The 24,563-nt window shown below is 56.5% G+C and overlaps 2 protein-coding genes across 10 annotated transcripts; one reads left to right on the plus strand and one right to left on the minus strand.

The window, feature by feature from the left end:
* Window positions 1-211: 211 nt before the first annotated feature.
* On the minus strand, window positions 212-18,253 carry ANXA9 (annexin A9). 8 transcript variants are annotated; one of them, XM_089299963.1, is made up of 15 exons: window positions 10,388-10,842; window positions 9,292-9,352; window positions 8,753-8,819; window positions 8,215-8,305; window positions 7,942-8,038; window positions 7,399-7,493; window positions 7,111-7,224; window positions 6,789-6,879; window positions 5,592-5,671; window positions 5,379-5,438; window positions 3,135-3,219; window positions 2,935-3,030; window positions 2,784-2,842; window positions 848-970; window positions 212-604 (listed from the first exon to the last, which is right to left on the minus strand). In XM_089299963.1, exons 4-15 carry the CDS (start codon window positions 8,287-8,289, stop codon window positions 542-544), a joined length of 1,038 nt encoding a protein of 345 aa, XP_089156089.1. In that variant the 5' UTR covers window positions 8,290-8,305; window positions 8,753-8,819; window positions 9,292-9,352; window positions 10,388-10,842; the 3' UTR covers window positions 212-541. The 8 variants fall into 8 exon arrangements, with proteins under 8 accessions (XP_089156089.1, XP_089156088.1, XP_089156090.1 ...); XM_089299962.1 differs by lacking the exons at window positions 8,753-8,819; window positions 10,388-10,842 and adding an exon at window positions 17,809-18,253; XM_089299964.1 differs by lacking the exons at window positions 8,753-8,819; window positions 10,388-10,842 and adding an exon at window positions 17,767-18,159.
* Window positions 16,336-24,404, plus strand: CERS2 (ceramide synthase 2). Of its 2 annotated transcripts, none has more exons than XM_002715574.6 (11): window positions 16,336-16,423; window positions 20,772-20,945; window positions 21,335-21,452; window positions 21,608-21,726; window positions 21,912-21,969; window positions 22,070-22,120; window positions 22,290-22,382; window positions 22,512-22,640; window positions 22,823-22,929; window positions 23,059-23,212; window positions 23,399-24,404. In XM_002715574.6, exons 2-11 carry the CDS (start codon window positions 20,773-20,775, stop codon window positions 23,537-23,539), a joined length of 1,143 nt encoding a protein of 380 aa, XP_002715620.3. In that variant the 5' UTR covers window positions 16,336-16,423; window position 20,772; the 3' UTR covers window positions 23,540-24,404. The 2 variants fall into 2 exon arrangements, with proteins under 2 accessions (XP_002715620.3, XP_069933837.1); XM_070077736.2 differs by lacking the exon at window positions 16,336-16,423 and adding an exon at window positions 19,576-20,005.
* The last annotated feature ends 159 nt before the right edge of the window (window positions 24,405-24,563 follow it).

Raw genomic sequence — 24,563 nt, forward strand, 5'->3', positions numbered from 1 at the left:
GGTGGCCTTTCTCGATTATTTTGCCTGTAGTTTCCTGGGGAAGAGAGAATAATGAGAGGGGAGGGGAGGCCTGAGGTGGGGACAGCACAGGGCTAAAACAGGATTCCTGTTGAATGGCCCAGCGCACATCAAAGGTGCCTCCATGGCCAGGGCCTCTTCCTGGCCCGTGTCCTGCCCCACCCAGACTTCAATCAGGGAACACAAACAACAGTGACATTTGCCAAAAGAATTCAAGAACCAGTGAGACATTCTGGCCAGGATACCAGAAAGATGAGAGAGGCAGAAACTGCCTGAAAGCCCCCATCAGCCCCCCACCTAAGACCGAGTGGGGGGTGGAGGGGAACCTAGGCTAGACATCATTTTGAGATAAAAGAGATCAAGAGATTTAAAAGAAAGGTGGAGTTCCACGCTCAGCAGGAAGCTGGATCCCGAGGTCCTGGGCAGGTGGTGGTGGGGGCCCAGCTGGTCTCCCGCAGGCTTCTCCGAACGTGGGACTCTCGGATCCTTGAAGGCTGCGTGGGGTGGAGTGGGGGCTGCGCTCTCACATGTCTTCAGCCCTGCACAGGGCCAGCAGCGCCGGGCGGCAGTCCCCCTTCACTGCATCCTATGGCGGGGGGGGGGCGGGGGAGCCAAGTGTTATCGAGGTTCACCACCACCACGGCCCGGCAGGTGACTCAGCGGGGTGGGGAGGAGCCTCCCCAGGGTTTGGGGTCCTGCATGAAGTGAACCAACGACTTGTGAGTCCTATGTGACAAGAACACGTAGTTTTGTACAGGGAGTGTGGGTAGATGTGAGGTGTGAGGGGGGAGGCTCCTGGGCTCCGGGTTAAGAACTAGCCAAGTTTCACCTGGAGAGAAGAGTAGAGGGACTTCCCAAATTTCTTCTTGAACTCGGCTCGGATACTCAGAAGGTCAGTTTCACTGCGAGAGATGAGGATGCGCGTCAGGGCTTGATAATTGGGCTCGGCTTCCTAGTAGAGAAGAAACAGGCTGGGGGTAAGGACAGTGAGAAAGTGGGATTCTCACGGAGCACGCTGGCCTCTGAGGGTCATCGCAGGGAGTGAAGGGGAGGTGGGCGTGGAGAGAGGGAAGAATACTCAGATATTATCTCTGGGCAAAAAGCTTCTTTGTCGCAGTCCCAGCTTCCCCGAAGGTGATGCGGGAGGAAATATTGGTCTCTGTGGGGACAGCTCCAGTATTGCTTCCCCGCACCTTTCCCAGCCCCTACCTGAGAGCCTGGCTTCTCCCTTGCTGGGCGGTGGACGGCTCCAAAGACAGACACATGAGGGAGACTAGAAAAGACTTGCTGCCAGGGCTGGCGTTGTGGCGCAGTGCCTGGTTCACCCCTGGGGACGCCGGCATCCCAGATCAGAGTGCCTTGGTTTGAGTCCTGTCTGCTCTGTTTCCCGTCCAGCTTTCTGCTGGTGCGCACCCGGGGAGGCAGCAGGTGATGGCTCTAGTACTTGGGTCCCTGCCTCCCACAGGGGAGATGGAGATGGCCCCACCCTGGCTATTGTAGGCATTTGAGAAGTGAACCAGCAGCTAGAAGATCTCTCTCATCTGTCTGTCTCTTTTCCTTTAAACCAAATGAAAATAAGTAAGTAAAGGAGGGAAAGAAGGAAGGAAGGACTTGCAGCCTATAAAGACCACCAGCAGGGCCAATGCTGGGGCGTAGCAGGTTAAGCTGCGGCCTGCAGGGCCTCCATCCCTTATGGGTGCTGGATTGAGTCCCGGCTGTTCTACTTCCAATCCAGCTCTTTACTCATGTGCCTGGGAAGGCAGCAGAGGGTGGCCCAAGTCCTTGGGCTCCTGCCCCCATGTGGGAGACCCAGAAGAAGTTCCTGGCTCTTGGTTTCAGCCTGGCACAGCTCTGGCTGTCACAGCCACTTGGAGAATGAACCAGTGGACTGAGGATCTCTTTCTCCCTCCCTCTCTGTAACTCTGCCTTTCAAATAAATAAATACATTTTTTAAAGTATAATGACCTACAGTCGAGGGGTGTGGCTGGATGGTAGAACAATGCAGGTGGATACCATTAACAAGGCACGATGGCTTCGCAACTTCTCTGCAGAGAGCTATTCTATCGGCCAAAATGGTAACTACTTTTATCTTTTCCTGCTTCTTCAAGTAGTTTCTTTAACTTGGTAGGTTTTTTTTTTTTCTTTATTGATAGGTTTTGGAGGCCAGTCCTACTAACAGGAGACCTAAGCAGAATGACTAGGTCCTGTTGGTGGAATTATTCAAGCCAAGGCCCCCAGTTTGAGTATGGACAACAAGGGACAAAATCTGACCAGTGTGGAGAGCACTGATGTGACCGCTGACAAGGAGTTGACCCAAGGCAGGCAGTGTTCTGAATCATAAAGTTTAGCAGGGGCATTGTACTAGCTGTGTGACCTTGGGTTAGGCAGTGTACCTCTGTGTCCCAGATTTTTCACGGGAGGATTAATTGAAATGTGTGTAACCCTAGCACACAATGAGCACCTTAGTAATGCTGGCTCTTGTTATTCTTGCTGGTGCCATCAGCCTCGCCATAGACAACAGCAACTAGACAAAGCCCTGCCTTCCAGAGCAAATTCTTACCTATACATGGCCAGCTAGGCCTTAATGAAGCCAAAGCTTTCGCTTTAGTGCACTTAGGGGTCCAACTGAGTTCTCTACCCTCAGCAAGACTGTTCATAAGTTTAGGGAAAAATGAGATTTTTTTTTTTTACATTAACAACAACCTGACAATGTGTCTGTCCTCAGATCTTGTCCCAAAGAGAGGGAAAAGGGGCGCCCCTCTCACCTGGAGGGCTTGATGAAGTTTCTCAGCAAAGTAGAGTGGTGTGTTCCTGACCACCGAGGCTGGAAGCACACAGCGGGGGACCGAGGGTCACAGGCAGGGAGTAGCCCCCCCCCCCCCCAGATATCCCCGCATACCCGGAGCAGGTGCCTACCAAGGCTGAGCAGGGCCACCTGGGTGTCTCCATGGAAACGGCTCCGGACAGCATCCTCCAGCCCCTGCCCGGTGCCTTGGTGGTACTGTTCAAACACTGTGGCAGGGACAGGGTGAGGATCACAGACCCAGAGGGGCCCTCCCCACAACCTGCCGTGGAGTCGCCCTCAGTACAACCAGGGGGACAGAGGCTGTGCGTACCTCGAATGAGGTGCTCGGGGTTTCTCTGGGTGAAGATTCGGACCCATGTCCCCTCGCTGTGGGGTCCTTGGTCCTGCTGTAAGGCCTGGTGGAAAGGAGGAAGTGTGGGGGGTGAATCAGCCACACTGGGACCCAGGGAGCCCCAGTTACAATGTTCCCAGAATCTATCGCCATGATGATCCAAATGGGATGAAGGGTGGACAAGGTTATTGTAACCAGTAAATTAGTTGGTTTTATTTATGCTTTAAAAAGAGAAAGAAGGGTAGGTGTTGTGGCACGGCAGGCTAAGCCGCATCCCAAATCAGAGCGCCCATGTTACAGTCCCCGTTTCTGCTTCAGATCCAGCTTCCTGCTAATGAACACCCTGGGAGGCAGCAGATGGCGGCTCAGGGGCTTCAGGCCCTGCCACCCTGTAGGAGACCCCAATGGAATTCAGCTCCTGGCTTTGGCCTGGCCTGCCCTGGCTGTTGGGGGCATCTGGGGAGCAAACCAGCAGATGCAAGATCTCTCTCTCTCTCTGTCACTCTGCCTTTCAAATACATAAATGAATAATTTTTTGAAAAATGAATAAAATAAAAAAGTAAAGAAACAAGGCTACCAGGCCCTGCCCATATACTCCAGGATCTGGAAAAATCCCAGTCCCCAGTCCCCAGTCCCCAGGGAACTAAATAACCCGCGGGTGGCTTCCCCACCCCAGTGCCCCTGAGGGAGCTTCTCTGCTGATGAGCTCGGGGCCGGCTAGTGAAGAGGCCTGTGCTGTGACAGGGCCAGCGCCTGTCATTCATCACGTCCCCAAGGGCAGCAGGGTTGCAGGAGGAATGAGCACACAGGTCACAGGCCCCAAGACGTGGTAGAGGCCTGTGTCTTTTTTCTTTTTTTGAAAAGCTTTTTGGCGTGACTGCAGCGCGCCAGCCGTAGCGGCCACTTGGGGGGTGAACCAATGGAAAAGGAAGACCTTCCTCTCTGTCTCTTTCTCTCTCACTAACTCTGCCTGTCAAAAAAAAAAAAAAAAAAAAAAACCTTTTTGGGATTGGTGCTGTGGTATTGAAGGCTAAGCCTCTGCTGGTGTTGCCGGCATCCCATATAGGTGCAGGTTTATATCTCGGATACTCCTCTTCCAATCCAGCTCTCTGCAATAGCCTGGGAAAGCAGTGGAAGATGGCCCAAGTGCTTGGGCCCCTGCACCAGTATGGGAGATGCAGGCTTCTGATTGGCCAAGCTCCAATCGTTGCAACCATTTGGGGAGTGAAGCAGTGGATGGAAGATTCTCTCTCTCTCTCTCTCTCTCTCTCTCTCTGTAACTCTGAATCTCAAATAAATAAAATCTTTAAAAAAATTTTTTTTTAATTTGAAAGGCGGAGTGACAGAGAGATATTAGGACTGGTATGGCATAGCAGGTTAAGACTCTGCTTGCAGAAAAAAAAAAAAAAAAAAAAAAAGGATCTGCCTGCGACTCTGGCATGTCATATGGGCGCTGGTTCCAGTCCCGGCTGCTTCACTTCCAATCCAGCTCCCTGCTAATGTGCCTGGGAAGGCAGCAGAGGAAGCTCCAGACTTCTGGCTTTGGCCTGGCCCAGTTCTGGCCATTGTAGCCATCTGGGGAGAGAACCAGCAGGTGGAAGGTTTTCTTTCTCTTCCTCTCTCCATCTCTCCTCTCTGTAACCCTGCCTTTCAAATAAATAAGATATAGCACATTTAGGCCAGGCCAAAGCCAGGAGCCAGGAGCGCTTCTTCCAGGTCTCCCACGTGGGTGCAGGAGCCCAAGCACTTGAGCCATCCTCTGCTGCTTTTTCAGGCACATTAGCAGGGAGCCAGATCAGAAGTGGAGCAGCCAGGACACAAACCAGTACCCACATGGGATGCTGGCATCAAAAGCAGCAGTTTTACCTGCTATACCACAACACTGGCCCCCCAAAATAAAATCTTAAAACTTGCACCCCCTGCTTCTCTTTCCAAATGCCTGCAAAAACCTGGTCTGAAACCAGGAGGCTATAACTCCATCTGTGTCTTCCACGTGGGTGGCAGAGACCCAAGCACATCATGAACCATCATTTGTTGCTTCCCTGGTGCATTAACTGGAAGGTGGATCAGAAGTGGAGCTGCCAGGGTAGGGATGGGAAGACTTGAACCAGCCCTCCAATGGGGGTGGGGGATGGGGAACGGGGGCCTCCCAAGCAGCAGCCTAGCCCACTGTGCACCCAAGCACCTGCTTGTGGCTGTGCCAACTCCTAAGCCTTAGCTCACCTGGGCGTCCTGTTCTGCCAGGTTGTAGTCAATGACTCCAGAGTAGCTCTCACGGCCCCCCTGGGAGAAGAGACTCTCTTCAGGAGGCTTTCTTGAAGGGCAGCTTTCCCCGCTGCAGCCCGGCAAGCCTAAGCCTGCGCTCCCCTAAAGCCCGGCTGTCACTCACTATGCGACTCCTGGTCTGCCTGTCCCTTGCAGACCAGACCGCCTCACCTTGGCCAGGGCCAGCAGCAGGTCCCGCAATGTGCCGCTGGTCTCCGACTTGATGTCCTCCTCTGCCTCCACCTGGAAGTCTGGGAGGGGTCCTGGTTTTTGCTAGTGTAGCGCGCCCCAGGGCAGCCCACCCCGCCCTGCTCCAGAGCTTGCTGGAAGCGCTGGTTTCCCAAGCACCGTCCTGGCAACCCTGAAAGCCCCTCTAAGCAGGGAGGTAGGCGTGGCCTCATTCCAAGCACTCCTGCCAGGCAGGAGGCATCCTTGCCACGTGGGGCCCGGGCAGTGTAAAGGGGGCCCAGACCCAGATGATGAGGTCGGGTTGGAGGGGAGGGAGAGTGTGTGACAGGTGGGATGGGAAGGAGGGAAGGACAGAGAGAGCAGAAGCAAGAAGGGAGAGAGGAGCTGGCGTGGTGCAGTGGGGGGTTACGGTGCCGCCTACAACACCACAAGAGTGTCAGGTAGAGTCGCAGCCGCTCTGCTTCTGATCCAGCTCCCTGTTAATGCACCTGGGAAAGCTGTGCACCCTGTGGGAGACCCAGATGGAGGTCCAGCCTCCTCAGTTCGGCCTGGCCTAGCCCAGCCGTTCGGGAGGTGAACCAGAGGGTAGAAGCTCGCTCTCTCGCTCTCTCTCTCTCTCTGTTACTATGCCTTTCAAATAAATGAATCTTCAAAAACAGGGAGGAAGGGAGGAGAGGGATTAAGAACACAGGCTGAGATTTCAACATCAAAGACAGAGGGGCGGGGAGGGGTGAGATGAGGCTGGGAGACCTGGTCCCAGATCAGGGCTGAGGGATGCGACGGCCCGGCCCACAGGGGCGACACCAGCACTTACAGGGAGCTTCGCCCTGCCCCCCGGCTGCCAGCGCTGCAGTCAGCTTAGCCTGTGGGGCGATGGCAGAGACAGCAAGGGGCTGAGAAGGTGACATGGGCACCTTGGGACTGTCAAGGCGCCTAATGTGGTTATGACTTTGCAATCTGCCCCGGAGCCCCAGACAACAGGGTTAGTCATTGTTTCTCTTTAATAATCACATCTGGCCCTCTCCCCTGGGGAAACTGAAGCACTGGTGGAGGAGGGAGAGCCCCAGGGAACAGAACAGCCAGGTTCCCAGGTGGCTTGTCGGGAGCAGAGGGGACGGAGGTGTTCTAGGACGGATCCTTCTCCAGCTCCTGGGGGCCCCCACCCCGCCATATTCTCACCACGTTTGTAAACCGCCAGGCATTCCTGCAGTCGGGCTGGGGCTCGGGTGGCGAGAATTTCCGTGGCCACCTCCTTAGCAGAACCTGAGGCCTATAAGAAATTGGGAGGCTGCTCTGAGACCAGGCCACATGTGTCATCAGGGTGGCAGACAGAGCTGGCCTCTGCTCCATCTAAGGGTCCCTGTGGGCTGGCTCGAGGAAGCCTCTGCCAAGACCACCCTCTGGAGCCGTCAAAGGCAAGGAGGCAGTCAAGCCCTGTTCCTCCCTCAGGGGCGTCCTCAGCCCTCAGCACCCCCTCCAGCAGGTGTCCTCCCCCCACCACCTTCAAGGCTGTCCTCAACTCCTGGGCGTCCAGCTGGGCTGCAGGCTGCAGCAGAGCCACCACGATCCTCTCCAGGTCACCGCAGAGTGCCGCCTGCAGGGACTTCAGCAGCTCCTGCAATAGACACTCCCCACAGGAGAGGCCCCAGCCGCATGGCAGGCCGGGAGAACATCGGCTGTTCCAGCTCAGGCCGGAAGCCCCAGCCCTGTGATCCGGGAGGCAGAGGCTGGCCTCAGCTGCTGTGGCTGTCCTGCAGCCCTCTGCGCCTAGGAAGTCGGGGCATCTCACCTGCTGGGTGCGCTCCTGGAAGGTTCTGGAGATGAGCTGCCTCTGCTCTCTGCTCCGATTGGTCAGCACTTCCACAATGGCGCCGTGGTCCACCCCTAATCGGAGAGAAGGGCGGGGCTGTACTCAAGGTCTGTACAGTGCTGGAAGCCCCAACTCCCGGCAGAAGACTGCGGGGCGTAGGGGAGAGCTCAGGAGGAGAGGATCAGCACGCCTCCTTTCCATCTTGGGAAAAGATGCAACCAAAACACCAAAACAGCATGCAAAGCTGGCCCAGGGTTAAGCCACGGCGGCCTGGTGTGAAATGACTTCTTGGGGTTGGCTGACTGAGGGCGTGAGCTGTGTGACCTTGGGCGGGCCTCCAAACCTCGCTGAGCCCTGGTTTCCGGACCTGGAACGTGGATGTGAAGTCTTACTCATTACTCACCGGGCGCTGTGGAGGTGGGGAGCACACACCCACCGCGGCCCTGACACCTTACAAGCATTCCCCACGCTGCTAGCTCCTCCCATTGGCCGGTTCCCCAAGGGCAGAGGGGCGGGGCTCACCTTGGCCTGCGATGGCCCTCAGCAGCCGCTGCACGTCCTTGTCCACGCTGAAGCTCAGGAAGGTCCTGAGGACGCCCAGGGTGCCCCACGCCGCAGTCTGTGGGGGCGCAGGGCGACGGGGACATCCCGGTCTGTGCGAACCCCTCCTCACGCCCCAGCCAGGCCCTTGGCACAGCCTCAGGCCTGCTCTCCATCTGCCTATCTGCCCACCCGCACCTCACAGCCCCCAGCATGTACATTGAAAACGGTCCCTCAAATCCCAACAGCCCCTACCTTGCTGGCAAGGCCCAGGTGGCTGAGGATCTCCTGGGTCAGGGTTGGCGCCGGCTTCCCGCTGCTCGCAGACATGGTGCTGCGGGCTAGCCTGGGGAAGCAAAGGGGAGCAACTGAGCAGGATGTCCCAGCCTCTCCACTGGGGTGGCTTCAGGACCTCAGATCCCGCCTGTTCCTGCCCCTGCTGGCAGGAATAAAGAACTCAACCCACTTAGTTAACAGGTTCAGGAGCCAGAGCTGGAGCAGGAGAGGAGGGGACACGGGTCCCAACGTCCCTGTGGAAAGCAGGGACCCTCGTGGGAGGTGTCAGGATCAGGCCCAGCCAACCCTGGGCACCCCGGGGCTGTCCCAAGGCTCTTCAGCCCTGGGTGAGGTGGACGCCCTCCCTTCCTGGCCTGGCTGGGTCCTCCTGGAGGAGCACAGAGGTATTGAGGTGAAGTGAAAGGATCAAGTACAGTGGGGTACAATGGGGTGAGAGGCAGCTCCTAGCGGCACCTCCCTGGGGCTGGTGCTATGGAGTAGCAGATAAAGCCACCACCTGCGACACCTGGGCACTGGTTAGAGTCCCAGCTGCTCCTCTTCTGATCCAGCTCCCTGCTGATGGCCTGAGAAAACAGTGAGAGATGGCTCAGGTGTGTGGGCCCCTGCTACCCATGTGGGAGACCTGGAGGAAGCTCCTGGCTCCTGAATTCAACCTGACCCAGCCCGGGCTGTTGTGGCCATTTGGGAAGTGAACCAACGGATTGAAGATCTCTCTCTCCCCCTATTTCTCTTTGTAACTCAGCTTTTTTCAAATAAATAAAACAAATCTAAAATAAATAAATAAATAAAAGCACCTCCCACCACCTGCTGCCCAGGCCTAGAAGCAAGGCCAGCAGCTGTCAGCTTGTCTGCCTTCTACTCTGGGGTCTCGAGCTGGAATGGTTAGGTGAGCAGGTGCAATCTCCAAGCTGGCGAAAGTGTTCTTGTTGGGATACAGGTGCCTGTTCAAGACAGCAGGCACTCTCTTGTTGGAAAAGGAAGGCTCATTCCTCCCCGGCCCCAACCCCAGCATGCAGGCCCCGGCCCAGCACTTACCCAGAGGTGCGAGGGGTGAGGCGGTGTTGGTGTAGTGGCCGGGTGGCAGCTCCCGTGTGGCCTGGGAGAGGTGAGGGGGCGTGGGCAGCCGGTCAGATGACCTCCTTGCAGGGCAGAGCAGCTGTTGTCTGGGGCTCTGGCCCCTCCCACACGTGGGAGAAGACCAGGCTGTACCAGGTCTCCTTCATGCAAACACCTCTCTGCTCGCATCTAACCTCCCAGGCACCGGGCTCAGCTGGGCTCAGCCTCTCAGCAGCTCAGTCACACAGAGGTGCCTTTGTGCAGTGCTGTCTCCCTGTGGGGCCAGGTGGGACCACAGAAGCCTCGTTCCTGTCCTGTTTCTGGCCTGGCTCTGCCTCTGACTCCAGCTGCCTAAGGGGGCAGGTCAGACAGGCTCCGGGCCGGGCTGGATTTCAAGGTTGATAGAGAAAAACCTGTTGGGGCACATACTAGCAGGGCACCCCAGCCTGCACCCCAGAGGGGGTCCCAGCCCAGAAACTCCCTTGCCTTTTTAGAACCAGCCAGCCAGCCGGGTGGGGAGGGTGAAGGCACTGTTTGTGTCTGTGGGGAAGGAAGGCACAGGTATTTGGGGGTGGGAACAGAGCAGCCAGTCAAGAGAAAAAAATGCAGAGGGTGTTCCCGGAGGATGGACGCACCATGCTCCCAAGAGGCAACCCCGAGAAGGGGGAGCTCCCTGGGCCCCGGTTTCCTCCACTCCTTCCGCCGCCTTTTGGCTGCCAGGGCTCCCTGGCTGCTGTAGCTTGGGTGATGCAACCCCAGCAGCTGGGCAACAGCTGTGAGCGTGCGGAGCGGCAGGTGAACAGTTCTGGGGAGCCGCCCGCCTGGGGCCCTGAGCTGCTGCTGCTCAGACCTCGCAGCCGGCTCCCTAGGGTCTGGATGCAGCCTCTTGTCTCCCTGGAGAGGGCATCCCATGGGGGCTGGGCACAGACGCTCCAGAGCTGGCCCACTCCCCATCACTCCCCCAACCCAGGCTTTTACTCCAACCTCCCCCTGAGGTGCCACCCAGAAGAAAGACACCTGTGGGAGTGATCACCACACCGCACTTTTCTGTCCCGTTAAAGCGGAAAACACGCACCAGTCTTTGAATTGCCGAACGCAGGACCGGTCTGCAGCTCTGCTCTGTGACCTTAGTTGGTCATCTCAGCTCTCTCAATGGGAATACTGGGTGAGGTGAGATGGGGGATCTGCTGGGGCATCTGAGGGTTGATCGCCTGGGAGGATTAAGTGAGGTAATGTGGGGCCAGCACCATGGGCTCACTTGGTTAATCCTCCGCCTGCAGTGCCGGCATCCCATATGGGCACCGGGTTCTAGTCCTGGTTGCTCTTCTTCCAGTCTAGCTCTCTGCTGTGTCCCAGGAGTGCAGTGGAGGATGGCCCAAGAGCTTGGACCCTGCACCCGCACAGAAGACCAGGAAGAATCACCTGGCTCCTGGCTCCAGATCAGCACAGCGCTGACCGTAGCAGCCATTTAGAGAGTGAACCAATGGAAGGAAGACCTTTGTCTCTGTCTCTCTCTGTCTATAACTCTACCTGTCAAAAAAAAAAAAAAAAAAAAAAGTGAGGTGATGTGTGTGATGGTAGAGAAAATGCCTTGTAAACTAGGGGTGTTCAATTAAGTAAATAAAAATGCAGGACACCAGTTAAATGAGAATTTCAGAGAAACAATGAAAACAATGTTGGTATAAGTATAACCCAAATACTTCACAGAATGTATTTATGCTAACAAACCATTTCTTATTTATCTGAAATCATAACCTAAATGCATCCTGTGTTTTACCTGGCAACACACACACACACACACACACACGGGACTCAGTCTCAGCATGGTGGCTGAAAGCAAGGGTTCTAGAGCAGAATTCTTAGAGCCAGAATCCCAGCTTTCTGTGTGACACTGGGCAAGCGCCTTGACCTTTCGGTGCTCAATTTTGTCATTGTCAGAAGAGATGATAGGGGGCCCATGTTGTGGCACTTGAGATACCGGCGTCCCATTTGGGAGTGCTGGCTCAAGTCCCGGCTGCTCTGCTTTCGATTCAGCTTCCTGCTAATGTGCCTAGAAAAGCAGCAGCAGATGACCCAAGTGCATGGACCCCAAGTGACAGACTGGGATGGGATTCCTGGATCCGGGCTTCAACCTGGCCCAGGCTGGCTGTTGTGGCCATTTGGAGAGTGAACTAACAGATGGAAAAATCTCTCTCTCTCTCTCTCTCTGTCTCTCTGTCTCTCTGTCACTCTGAATTCCAAATGAATAAGTAACTAAAAACCACAGAGATGAAAACACTATTTATGTTATAGGTTTTTGAGAGAATTACATTAATACATACAAGGCATTTAGGAGAGTGTTGGACACAGAATCAAAATGTTCTGAAATAAAAATATATCCAGAGGTTAACTGATATTTAACTTAAACATTGTTGCAATGTTATTTTTAATGGTAACTTTTATTGTCCAGTCTTGGCTCTTCCTTGCCAATCCCCGATCTGGCCACAAGAGGGCATCAGCAGCCCCTGAACCTCTCGAGCCCTCTAGTGGGCACTTGAGGCCTTGGCTACATTCCCAGATCCAAAGGGGCTCTCTGGATCCACTTGTTGCGAAGTGCATCCTTCCGAGGACATTGGGTTCCTGGGTGGACTTGACGAGAGGGCAGCGTCAGCCTCAGTGTTTATCTGCTCCGGGCTGCAGGGGTGGCGGAGCTGTGGACACGCGCAGGGCACTCTTCACCAGTTAGGCTGGGTCACCAAAGTTCAGCAGCTGCCTGGCCCAGGTCCCCGTGCCCTGGGCTTTCTGAACCCTTCAGGGTCTCTTCTGGCTATGTGTGCGGAGCTGGCTTAGGAGGAAATGAAGGGAGGGTCAGGGTTCTTGTTGGTCCAGCCTGAGCCTCTCCGAGGGACTGCTGGTCTACCTACATGGCTGAACTCCGAACCTGGAGTCGTGGGCAGAAGCCCAGTCACCTGGCAGAAGCGACGCGCTCGCAGCCTGGGTGTGAGGAGTGCTTGTGTGTGCGAGGCATTCACAATTGTTCCACTGACACCTGGATGGACTCTCGGGCCTTTTATCTCTGGGTTTTGCTTTGTTCAGTTCCAGGGCGACTGTGGTTGTTTTCAGATTTGCTAATCACCTTCCACCTCCCTGCTCTATAATTTGAGAGTTGGAGGAAATCTGAGATGATCTTATCTGTCACCCTTTCATTACCGACTCAAGGAAGGTGCCAGGCCAAAGACTTGGAACCAGAATCCAGGCTTCCTAACCTTTCCTTGGCGTTTTCTTTGTCACTCGGTGACGGCAGGGCTGACTGAAGATCTCTCTTAGTGGAACACAGGGGAAAAACCCCAATAGATGGCGCCTCGGCTGTCGACTCACGGACAGGTCTTCAACACTCAACCTCATATTACATTTCTTTCTTTCTTTTTTTTTTTTTTTAAAGATTATGTATTTATTTGAAAGACATGAGTTACAGAGACAGGTAGAGACAGAAAGAGAAGTCTTCCATTTACTGGCTAACTCCCCAAATGGCCACAAATGCTGGAGCTGGGCTGATCCAAAGCCAGTAGCCAGGAGTTACTTCCGGGTCTCCCCCATGGGTGCAGGTGCCCAGGAACTTGGGCCATCCTCCGCTGCTTTCCCAGGAGCATTAACAGGGAGCTGGATTGGAAGAGAAGCAGCTGGGCCATGAACCAGAGCCCAAATGGGATGCCAGCACTGCGGGCCAGGGCTTTAACCTGCTGTACCATAGCGCCGGCCCCCTCATATTACTTTTCTGCAAATGCTTTGCATTGCAGACTTCAGAGTACATAGAAATTCCTTCTATTTTACCTCTTCTTTAAATAAACATTTATTTATTTATTTGAAAGGCAGCTCAACAGAGGGGGAGGGGAACACACATACACACACACACACACAGAGAAGGAAGGAGAGAGACCAAGAGAGAAATCTTCCATCTGCTGGTTCAGTTCCCAAGTGGCAACAATAGCTGGGGCTGGGCCAGGCCTAAACCAAGAGCCTAGAATTCCACCTGGGTCTCCCACACAGGTGGCAGGGACCCAGGTATACCTGGGCCATCTTCCGCTGCCTCCCAGGCACATCAGCAGGAAGCTGGGTCAGAAGCAGAGCCACCGGGATTCAAGCCGGCGCTCTGGCATGGGATGCAGGCGTGGTAAGTGGTGGCCCAACCCACTGTGTCACAGCACGGGCCCCTATTTTACCTCTTGTTAGGAGACGTGTTCTTTCTTCCTGGGCCTCCTGGCACCTGCATCTTTTCTTTCAGGCAGGCCGGGCTCTGTGCCGTGCAGCTCACCCTGACCTGCAAAGATCTTCCCCCGCTGGGCTCCCTGTGTTGCTCCATCGCAGGGGCCTCCCTCAGTACCTAAACTCTGGCCTGTCCTCTGCCTTGGGACACCTCAGCAGCCCAAACAGAGGAAGTGAGTCACCACAAGGCAGCAGCTTGGGGCACTGAGGGCGTGGCCGTGCCAGCCTTTGGGGGGATGGGTTGGAAGAGTGGGGTTGGGACTGTCCTGGTCCACCCTCGCACTGGCTGGGGCCTGTTTCCTCTCCTCCATCCTCCTCTTCCTTTGTCTCCTGGGGGAAGGGTGCACCCTCTTATCTTTATTTCTCAGGCCCTCATTTTTCCAACTTCTGCCCCCAAACTTCCCTTCCCTACTACTAACTTTCAAAACAAAACAAAAAAGCTAGACAGTTTTCAGGCCTTCTGAGGAAGCATTAAAAGGCCTGGGTCACCTGGGAGAGCCACCTGTGAAAAGGGTCAGGAGGTGGGCGGGGTGCAGAGCACCCCAAGGTTGGCTGGGGCCCAGACAGAGACCCTGGGACGCTGCGGGGAAGGCATGTGCATAGCAGGTGAGTGGCAGAAGGCACTGGGGACCAGCAGAGGGAACTTTGGAACTGGAAGCCTGAGAGCTCAGGAGTTAGAAAGATATCAGATATGCTCACAAGGGAGGAGGAGTCAAACGGGGGCAAAGGAGAGGTTGCTGGGAATCGGGATGATTGGCAGGCCTGGAGCTGGAGGAGCTGGGAGAGGCCCCTGGGGCAGGGCAAGGGATGGGCTATCCTGCAGTGGCCTGGGCTGGTGATGGTTGGTGGTGGTGGGGGGGTGTCCCAGGGCTAAGAGAAAATGAGCAAACAGGTTGGCTGTCAGTCCTGCCTCTCTACCCCTCCAGAAAGAGAGGAGTGTGTGTGTGTGTGTGTGTATGTGTGTGTGTGTGAGAGAGAGACTCCTGAGGGTAGCTGTCAGAGAACCCACACTTGCCTAGATAAGCCATGACACAAACCACAGACACAGGTTCTAAATGACAACATAACAAGGCCATTTCATCATGGAGAAGCGTTTCAAAAGTACCTCTGCGTGGAGTAAGCTGTCAGTCTCCCGGAAAGCAAAGCCTCAGAAGCATCCCAGACAAACTGTCAGGCCGGTCAATGGCCAGCTTTCTAGCATAGACACTTTGCATCTTCCTGAAACATTAATCCTACTGATTTAAGGGGAACATATTTTTAAAAACAGATTTTTAAAAAGTTATTTGAAAAAAAAAACTATTTGAAAGGCAGAGTTACAGAGAGAGGGAGACACACACACATCTTTTATCTGAAGGTTCACTCCCCAAATGGTTACCATTTCTAGGGCAGGGCCAGGCGAAGCCAGGAGCCTGGAACTCCATCTGGTCTCCCACGTTGGGGCAGGGGGCCAAGGATTTAGGCCATCCTCCTCTGCTTTCCCAGGCACATTAGCAGGGAGCTGGATCAGAAGAGGAGCAGCCAGGACACCACGCTGTGCCCACAAGGGATGCCAACACTGCAGGCCATGGCTTAACCCACTGCACCACACACCAGTCCCAAATATACAGTGGGCCTGGTGCTGGGTATAGTAGGTTAAGCCTCTACCTGCAGTGTCAGCATTCTATATGGGCTCTGGTTCGTGTTCTGGCTGCTCATCTTCCGATCCAGCTCTCTGCTAATGTGCCTGGGAAAGCAGTGGAGGATGGTCCAAGGAGACCTGGAAGAAACTCCTGGTTCCTGGCTTTAGTCTGGCCCAGCTTCCACTGCTGTGACAATTTGGGGAGGGAACCAGCGTATGGGAGACCTCTCTCTGTTGCTCCCTCTCTCTCTAAGTGTGCCTTTCAAATAAATAAATCTTTAAAAAAATGTATTGATTTGAGAGACAGACACAGAGGGCACTCCTATCTGTTGGCTCATTCCCCAAATGCCCTCGAAAGCTGGATTGGGGCAGACTATGTACGGAGCCTGGATCTCAAGCCTGATCTCCCACGTGGGTGGCAGAGGGCCAGGTACTTGAGCCACCACCTCCCAGGATGCCCGACAGCAGGAAGCTGGATTCGGGAGAGGAGCCAGGACTCCAACAAAGGCACTCCGATGGGGGACGTGGGTTTGTTAGTAGCTGCACCAATGCCTTCCCCAAGGGAAAACGACTTTTATTGATTTATTTGAATTCAAAGACGGACATAGGGTATAGATTGAAAACTTAAATTCATTGTGCAAAACAGAAGTTGTGTCTGTCAGCCTCTCTTTTCTACGGGGAGGTGTGTGTGCAGGAAGGGTGTACGGTTTTCTGGCCCACAGCCCTTGGGTTGCACGGGCCTGGAGGGAAGGGTCGTGGCTGCGCTGCGGTCGTGGACCGAAGTGGGGGGCGGGCAGGGTGCGGCAAGGGCGCGGCCACCTCGGGCCCCACCCCTGGGAACCTCGTGGGGGGCCTCTCTTGGTCGATCGGAGGGCCAAAGCGTCTGTACGAGCCGCACGCGGCCTGCCCTTCCCGGACGCTTCTCCCCGGGGCGTCCGGAGTGCGGCCGCGGCGCTGGGGCGCAGCTGCCCTCCCGGCCGCAGGCCCACGCCCAGACTCCCGCTCCCTGGCTGCTCGCGGCCTTGCTCTCCCGGGCTGGGCTCGCTCTCGGCTCGACTGGGCTCGGCGGGCGGAGGAGGAGTAGGAGGAGGCGGTGGAGGAGGAGGAGGAGGAGGAGGAGGAGGAGGGAGCCGGTGGGAGGGCGGAAGGGGGAGGAGAGGAGCGAGAGAGCCTGGCGGAGGGGGCCCGGAGCGCCGACCAGAGGAGACGGAGCAGCGGCCCCCGGCCCGGCCAGCCCCGTGCCGCCGCCGAGTGAGTGGGGACCCCCGGCGGGCGCTGGGGCGCGCGCGAGAAGGGCCGTGCCGGGGCTGCGAGAGCCGGGCGGCTGGGACGCGGCTCCGCAGAGAGTGCCCGGCCTGGGAGGGCGCGAGGGGCGAGGCGGGAGCTGGCCGGGCGCACGCCCTAGGCAGCCGGGCGGGGAGGCAGCGGCCGGCCCGGGGGCCCTGCCCGGCGCGCTCATGGCGGCGGGCCTGTGGCGGGCGGGCCGAGCGCCTCTCGGCCGCCGCGGCCGGGCCCCCAGCGCCGCCCCGGGCAGGCTGGCCGGGCCTCAGCGTCTCCAGCGCGCCGCCCCGGGCCCCGGGCAACAGGTGGGGGCTGCTCGCGGAGGGCCCCGGGCCCTCGGCGCCCTTTGTTGGGCAGGAGAAAAGCTTGGTGAGCGTTCGCGCCAGAGTCCCCAGCCCGGCAGCGGAGCGCCGAGGTGCCCCGGCCTGGCCGGCCCCGCGGCCGGGGTGGGAGCGGAGCAGAGGTCTTGCTGCTTTTTCTCCTCCTCGGTCCCTTGTGCCCAGCCCGAGAGCGAGCTCAGGGCGTCCATGTGCTTAACGGGAAACAGGAAGGAGTGGCTCTGAGTGTCCGCCCTGGCCCCCCAAGGCTAAGGCTCCTATACCGTTATGGGGTGTGTGTGGCTGGCTGGGGAGCTGCTGGTGGAACTGGCTTTTTGGGCGGGTAGCTGGCTAATTACCGCCTCAGAGGGCCTCCAACTACAGGTGTGTGGCACTCATCTTTGGCCCGAGCTTGGGAGTTCTCCACCTGAGCCAGGCTGCTGGCATGCAAGCCGGGTCTGAGTCACCTGAGCTGCCCGGCCCTGGCAGGGGTACTGAGGAGCCTGAGGCCATGGGGTGAGCCCCTGTTCCCTAGCACGGGTGTCTGGGACAGTCCCAGCAGGCAGTGAGGGGAGGGGGAGGGTCGCTGTCCCAGGCCGGAGTTGGGGGGTGACTGGGCCTGCATGTGAGTGGCGGACTGCACCTGTGATGGGGTTTCCCAGAGTAAGGACTTGTCTGCGGCCTGCGCCTTGATCATACAGTGCCCTGCACATCCTGTGTTCTGCACAAAGAGGGAGGTAGGGAGAGAGAGAGAGAACCTCCCTCCCTCACTGAGACCCTCTGGCTAGGCTACCCCCTCCCCCAGCCCTCCCACTGGCTATTGGCTGGCTGGTCTCCTGTACCCTGCTGCCCCTTCCACCCCTGGGGGCTGTAGTCTCCTGCAGGGGTTGCTGTGTTGGGGGTTTAGGTGGGACATCTCAGACAAGCCGTAGGCAGGTGAGGCCTGAGCACCACAGTTCTAGCTTCCTCCCATCCCCATCTTTCCCACAATCTGACCTCAATTTTGGGGCAGTGCTGTAGCCTGGAGCAGTGACACACCTCGCTTGGCTTCCTCCATTGTTTGCAGCCTTCTCCTTCTTGACCTGCCACTGTGGTGTGGAGAGAAAGTTTTCAACCAGGAAGACTGCTGGGGACTTCTTCCAGCTCTCTTCTGCCCCAGGCGTCTGTGAGGCCGGAGGGAAGCCTGTGGGGTTCTCCTCTCCTTTCTGTTGTCCTTAGTTACTCCTCCAAAAGAGGGCCGGTGTGGCTGCCATGCACTGTACACTGCGGCTGTGGGAATGCCTTCCCCTCAGGCTCCCAGCACTCTGCTCTGCCAGCGGCCACGGCGGACCCTCTGCCCCCTTTCATCCACCAGGAGGGTCCTGGGGGCTGATCCGTCAGAATGGGAGCAGAGGTTTGGGCTGGGCCGAGCCTTGCTCAAGTCCCCGGTAACCCAACGCCAGTGAAATCCCTGCTCCACTGGCCTCTCTCCAGCCTCTGCCACAGGAGCGGTGTCTGTGTCTCTGGGGCAGGTGTGTGAGACCTGGGGGGGGGGGGGGCACATGGACACGCCCACCGCTTCTCTGCAGGGGTGGGGGCAGAGTTTCCATAGCAGGAAAGTGTAGGTGGGAAATCAAGTTTGTGTCCCATGTTCCCAGGGAGCTGGGAGAGGAGGGCCATCCCTTTACCCGGCCCCGGTGTGCACAGCACCTTTGCTTGCCTGGCCTCTGGTGGATGGGATCCTTGTTTGGCTTGGTGTGCCGGTGCCAACGAGCTGTCAGGGCTTCCACAGGGAGCAGGCGGCTTGGTTCTGTGGGGCTGTGTAAGCGGAGCCGGCTGAAAGCCCTACTTGTTGTGAGTCACAAGTCCTGACCCTGTTGAATCTGGGCCTCTCCCTGCTGGGCCAGGCCAGCGGGGAAGGGGCGCAGATGCTAATGGAAACACAGGGCCGCTTGCGAGGCCTGCCTCCCTGCCCCGCCAGGGCATCTCCGCTTCGGCTCCTGGTGCCTGCTGCTCTCAGGCATGCCTGGCTTCCACTCCCGCTGCTCTCTGGTTCTGGGTTAACCAGGTGCTGGCCTTTGGCCATTTTCCAACAGCCACCCTGCCCACCTCCCTGGCGAGGGATGGGGCGAGGGGGCACAAGGCATTCCCGGGCCCCAGGAGTCCAGGGAGCCATGCCCCTCCCCCAGGACCCCAGCCAGCCCTCTGCATCCTTAACTCTCAAAATGCTGTATCCCTGCCAGTGTCCGCTGAGCAGGATGGGGAGGGACCCCAAGTCGAGAGGTCCCTGCACCCTTGGCTTTAGCTCTCACTGAAGGAAAAGTTAGGCTGCTAGAGAGGCAGCAGTCAGGTGCCTGGCTAGGCACACTCCCCCACCTCCTGCAGGCTAAGCGAAGAATCTTAGCTGCGAGCAAGAGGGGCAGAAGGCAGATGCTTCCAGGGGTGTTGTGTTGTGCATACTCTACTCAGTGTGTGTGTGTGTAGAAAGTTCCATTGTGGGCAGTTTTATCTAATTTTGTTCAGTTCAAAAGGCTTCCATCTCCTTAGCTAATTAAATATTTATTCTGGCTAAGGTGGAGGGGGAAAGGGCAGTGCCCTGGGGTGCGGGAGAGCCAGGGGCCGCGGGGGGAGGGGCGGGGCTGAAGCTGCTTTATTGTCAGTGCTGACCTCTGATTTCATCCGGGAGACAGCAGTGACCAGGAGAGGGTAAAGTCCTTGAGCTGGAATACTGACCCGTGACAGGCCGAGAGGATTTCGAAAGTGCTTCCGTGGTGGTGGTGGGGGCGGAGCTGAGGGGAGGCTGGGGCAGGTCCAGCCCAGCTCTCCGTGGTCCTGGGCTGCAGCCTTCATTCAGCCGGGCCACTGGCCTCCCGTTTGCCCTGCAGAACAGCCTCTCTCTCTTTCCTCCCTGGCTGGGACGAGGCCACCTTCCTACTGCCTCAGCTGTGGGTCTGCAGCCTGGCCTGCACACCACCGCCGCTCCTGGCTCTTGGGGCCCGAGGACCTGCGGCAGGGCCCTGGGAGAGGCCGCCTGGCCGTCCTGCCGGCAACCGAGTCCTGGGACCTCCAGGTGTTCCTCAGGGCCATCTTCTGCCTCTTTCAGCTCCAAGCAGCGGCTGCTGTTAAAGGAGCCCCAGGCCACTGCCACCCTCGGTCTCTACCACCTGCGGCCCCTTTTCCTTTCTGTGTGTACGGGAGAGCCGGAGGTGTTAAGCAGCGGCTCTTTCCTGGGCTGAGGTGGGGGGCTCCCTTGCAGGTTAGTATCTATTTTCTGGGTGAGCTTTGATGAAAAACCGCTCTTGCTTCCACCAGACGTCTGGGTCTCCCGGTCCTGACTTGGAGCTACTTTGCCTTCGCTTTCTTTCTGAAGATGCTTGCAGATCAGGCTCATCTGCTCATGTGTAGGGACTGGATGGCTTGGCACGGGGTGTCACCCTTTGGTGCAGTAGTTCCTCACTCTGGAACTCAACATCATTTGGGGACATGATTTTGCTTTACCATGGCCTCCTACTTTTTCCTAGAGACTTGCCAGATGCCTTGTGGGAGAGAGGAGGAAGCGTTCATTCTGGCTATGCAATCTGTTTTGGGGCCTCCCCTACCCCACTGGAGAGTCTTGCATCTGTGGGTTGGCTGGGGGTGAAGGAGGCAGCTGGGGAGAAATGGAGAAGGGACGGTGCTTCTGACTGCTGCTTAGGCTGTTGGCCACAGCTCTTAGGGCCAGGTCCTGCCCATCCCCCAGGTTAGGACAGCAAAGTGCTGGGAAGACTCCGATGTCCTCAGGGCCAGGGCGACAGGGCTTCTAGGGCACCTGCACCCCCCTGGGCTGCTGTAAATAGTGAGAAGTCACCGTCTTACAGGTACGGCAACGGGTCTGCCCAGGACCAGGTTCCCGGGCTGGAGTCTGTGCCCTGGCTGTGTCTGATGAGCGTCTCTCTCCTCTCCCCTAGCTGTGTCTGATGAGCGTCTCTCTCCTCTCCCATAGCTGTCCCCTCCTGATGCCCTCTACCTTGTCCCTCCTCCAGGATGCTCCAGACCTTGTATGATTACTTCTGGTGGGAACGGCTGTGGCTGCCTGTGAACCTCACCTGGGCTGATCTAGAAGACCGGGATGGACGAGTCTATGCCAAAGCCTCAGACCTCTATGTCACACTACCCCTCGCCTTGGTCTTCCTCATCATTCGATACTTCTTTGAGCTGTGAGCAACCTGCATGCCTTCTCCAGCTGCCACTCACACACTTTCTTGGACTTCAAGTTTGTCTTTTGCTGTTCAGTCCTGGACCCTGGTGTTCTGGCTATGCAGGCCCCTGCCCACGGTGCCCCCCTGCCTGCCAAGGCACCATTGTCTTCCCTTCAATGCTTATTTGTTCTCAGCCCCACCCGCCACCCTGCCTGGCCGCTACCGAACACAGCCAGCTTTGTCGGCTGTGGCAGCCCAGGAGGCTAGACAAAGAATTGCCAGGAAACTGGGGAAACTGAGGCCCAGAATAATGTTGCCTGCGTGCAGGCCTCCCCCACCCCATCCCCTCCAGGTTAGGGGCCGGGAGGGTTCTGAGAGCAGGTACCTCACTCCCATTCCTCCTGCAGTTATGTGGCCACTCCCCTGGCAGCCCTCCTGAACGTTAAAGAGAAGGCACGGCTTCGGGCCCCTCCCAATGCCACCTTGGAGCATTTCTACCTGACCAGCGGCAAGCAGCCCAAGCAGGTATGAGCCACAGCCTCAGCTCCGGGAGTTGCTGAGTTCTGGTGGGAAGGAAAGGGGAAGGCTTGAGTGGCGCCTGCAGTGCTGCCGACTTAGGCTGTTCCTGGAGAGGCTGGGAGAAGGGTTGCTGGAAGTAACCGGCTTCTTCACTACCCCAGGCAGAGGTAGAGCTTCTGTCCCGGCAGAGTGGGCTGTCTGGCCGCCAGGTAGAGCGCTGGTTCCGCCGCCGCCGCAACCAGGACCGGCCCAGTCTTCTTAAGAAGTTCCGAGAAGCCAGGTGGGGGTTGTTGGGGCACGAGAGTGGGTGGCAGAGGAAGGTGTGATGTACCTTGCTGGGGACGGGTGGGCCACAGCTATATGCAGAGGTGAGGTGAGTTACTAATGGTGGCTTCAGACTCGGGGTCTGTGGAACTGCCGGGGGGCTGGGCCATCCCCCACCTCACCTTCTCCATTTCCTTCTAGCTGGAGATTCACATTTTACCTGGTTGCCTTCATTGCTGGCATGGCTGTCATCATGGATGTGAGTGGGGATTACTGGGAAGCAGGAGTGTGTTCTCCGGCAAGGTGGGATGAAGCCAGGGAATCCAGGTCCTCCTTCTAACTTCTCACCATCTCTGCAGAAACCCTGGTTCTACGACTTGAAGAAAGTGTGGGAAGGATATCCCATCCAGGTATGTGCTAAGCCTTGCTCCTCGCGTGGGGTGGGCCTAGACAGACACCACTGGGAAGAGGTGGTTGCCGTAACTCAAGGCATAAGCTCAGGGCCGACGGGCCGGGCTAGGAGAGGTGGGCCCCTGGGTCTCTTGCTCTGGGGTCCCTTAGCCCTCTCTTCTGTCCCAGAGCATCATCCCTTCCCAGTACTGGTACTACATGATCGAACTCTCCTTCTACTGGTCCCTGCTCTTCAGCATCGCCTCTGACGTCAAACGAAAGGTGGGTGAAGGCGCTCTGCAGTTAAGCCAAAGCCAAAATGAGCGCTGCCTGAACAGCCTCTCTGACTTCTGGATGGAGTGGTTGGGATACTGGGGACTAGGAACAAGTCCTCTGGGATCTTTCCTGCAGGATTTCAAGGAACAGATCATCCACCACGTGGCCACCATCATCCTCATCAGCTTCTCCTGGTTTGCCAATTATGTCCGAGCAGGGACTCTCATCATGGCCTTGCACGACTCTTCTGACTACCTGCTGGAGGTCAGGCTTCCTCAACCCTAGAGACCCCAGGGCAGGTTCTTCAGCTCCTTTCTCTTCTGGGGGATTGTGTATGGGAGGGTGACCTTCCTGGGACATAGGACGAGTGCCGCTAACTGGGGTGTGCACATGAGTGTATGTGGGAGACAGGAGCCCACGATGATGGCTGGGGGCTATTTATGCAGTCAGCCAAGATGTTTAACTACGCGGGATGGAAGAACACCTGCAACAACATCTTCATTGTCTTCGCCATTGTCTTCATCATCACTCGACTCGTCATCCTGCCCTTCTGGTAAGGAGGCAGCCAGGCTGTGCCCGTTCTCAGGAAACCAGGACTCTTGCCTTTTACCCCATTTATCTACCGTCCACCTTAAGTCCCTCTTGTCCGTGTCTGTAATTCGGTCTCTCCTTGAACCCTCAGGATCCTGCACTGCACGCTGGTGTACCCACTGGAGCTCTATCCTGCCTTCTTTGGCTATTACTTCTTCAACTTCATGATGGGGGTGCTGCAGCTGCTGCATATCTTCTGGGCCTACCTCATCTTGCGCATGGCCCACAAGTTCATAACTGGAAAGGTGAAGGAGGGCTCCATCCCCATTGTGTAGGCCGCAGTACTCAGCTCTAGAGTTCTGCAAACTTCTTGTCATACCCACAACCCTCTAGAGAACTACAGGGGGGCCTGGGTACGGCAGGATCAAGCCCTGGGAGTGACATTCTAAGGGGTTTGAGATCAGTTAACTGTCCTTATCCCTTTTCCACAGCTGGTAGAAGATGAACGCAGTGACCGAGAAGAAACCGAGAGCTCAGAGGGGGAGGAGGCTGCCGCTGGGGGAGGAGCAAAGAGCCGGCCCCTTGCCAACGGCCACCCCATCCTCAATAGCAACCATCGTAAGAATGACTGAACCATTGTCCTAGCTGCCTCCCAGATTAATGCAGAAAGCCAAGGAACTGCCCCACCCTCCCGACAGGGTCACTCTGAGCTCTGGGAAGAAAGGAGAAGGCAAGGAGAGTTCTTCCATGTCCTCCTCCCTTGCTTCTTTGTCACCCAGATGCCTTTAAACCAAATTCTAACCAGCTTTTCCCCAGGAAGAGGGGAGGCTGGTTATTTCCTTTGTCAGAGGGGAGATGGTTTTATTTCCCTCTCTGTCTTCCAAGTTGTCCTTTCTATTGCTTTCGGGACCCTTCCTCAGCTCTGGGGCAGAGGTTACAGATCACATTCCTCCCTCAGAATCTGGCCCCAGCCATTTGCCTTTGACTCCCTGCCCTCCAGGGCCAGGGCTGTGCCTTACTGTCCCATCTGTGGGCCTCATTCTGCCAAAGTTGGACCAAGGCCCACCTAAACTCCCTCCCTTCCTTGGGCCAGAAACCAAAGCTGAGCTTTTAACTTTTTCCCTCCTAAGACACAAATGAATTCAGTGTAGGAGGGTGCACATGACCCTTACCCTACCTCTGCCAAAAAAGCAGGGGCCATCCTGGGGCCTGCTCAGATGGTCCTCGTGTTACTCCTCTGCCAGTTGTCCCTGCAGCCACAGGTCCCAGACCTTACTGCCGCTTCTCTTCTCTTCAGCTAGGCTAGCTGGTTTGGAGTAGAATGGCAACTAGTTCTAATTTTTATTTATTAAACATTCGGGGTTTTGGTTTTAAAGCCAGAATTACAGCTAGCACCTGGCTGGCTTTTCAGCAGAGGGACCATTTCAGACCAAAATGTACTGTTAATGGTTTTTTTTTTTAATTAAAATATATTAAAGATTAAATAAAACATGGCAATAAGTGTCAGACTATTAAGAACTGAGAAGTGGGATCAACTAAGTAAACTAAGGTAGTCTTTCTTACACCTTCCTTGCAGTTATATAAATTTCCTTTTGAATTTCTTATGACCAATATGAAAAAACAAAGGTAGCAGAGGTACAAGATAATGACAGCTGC

The sequence above is a fragment of the Oryctolagus cuniculus genome, chromosome 7 (assembly GCF_051225735.1).
Source record: "Oryctolagus cuniculus isolate XC-2025 breed Fujian yellow rabbit chromosome 7, ASM5122573v1, whole genome shotgun sequence".
NCBI classification, from domain to species: domain Eukaryota; kingdom Metazoa; phylum Chordata; class Mammalia; order Lagomorpha; family Leporidae; genus Oryctolagus; species Oryctolagus cuniculus.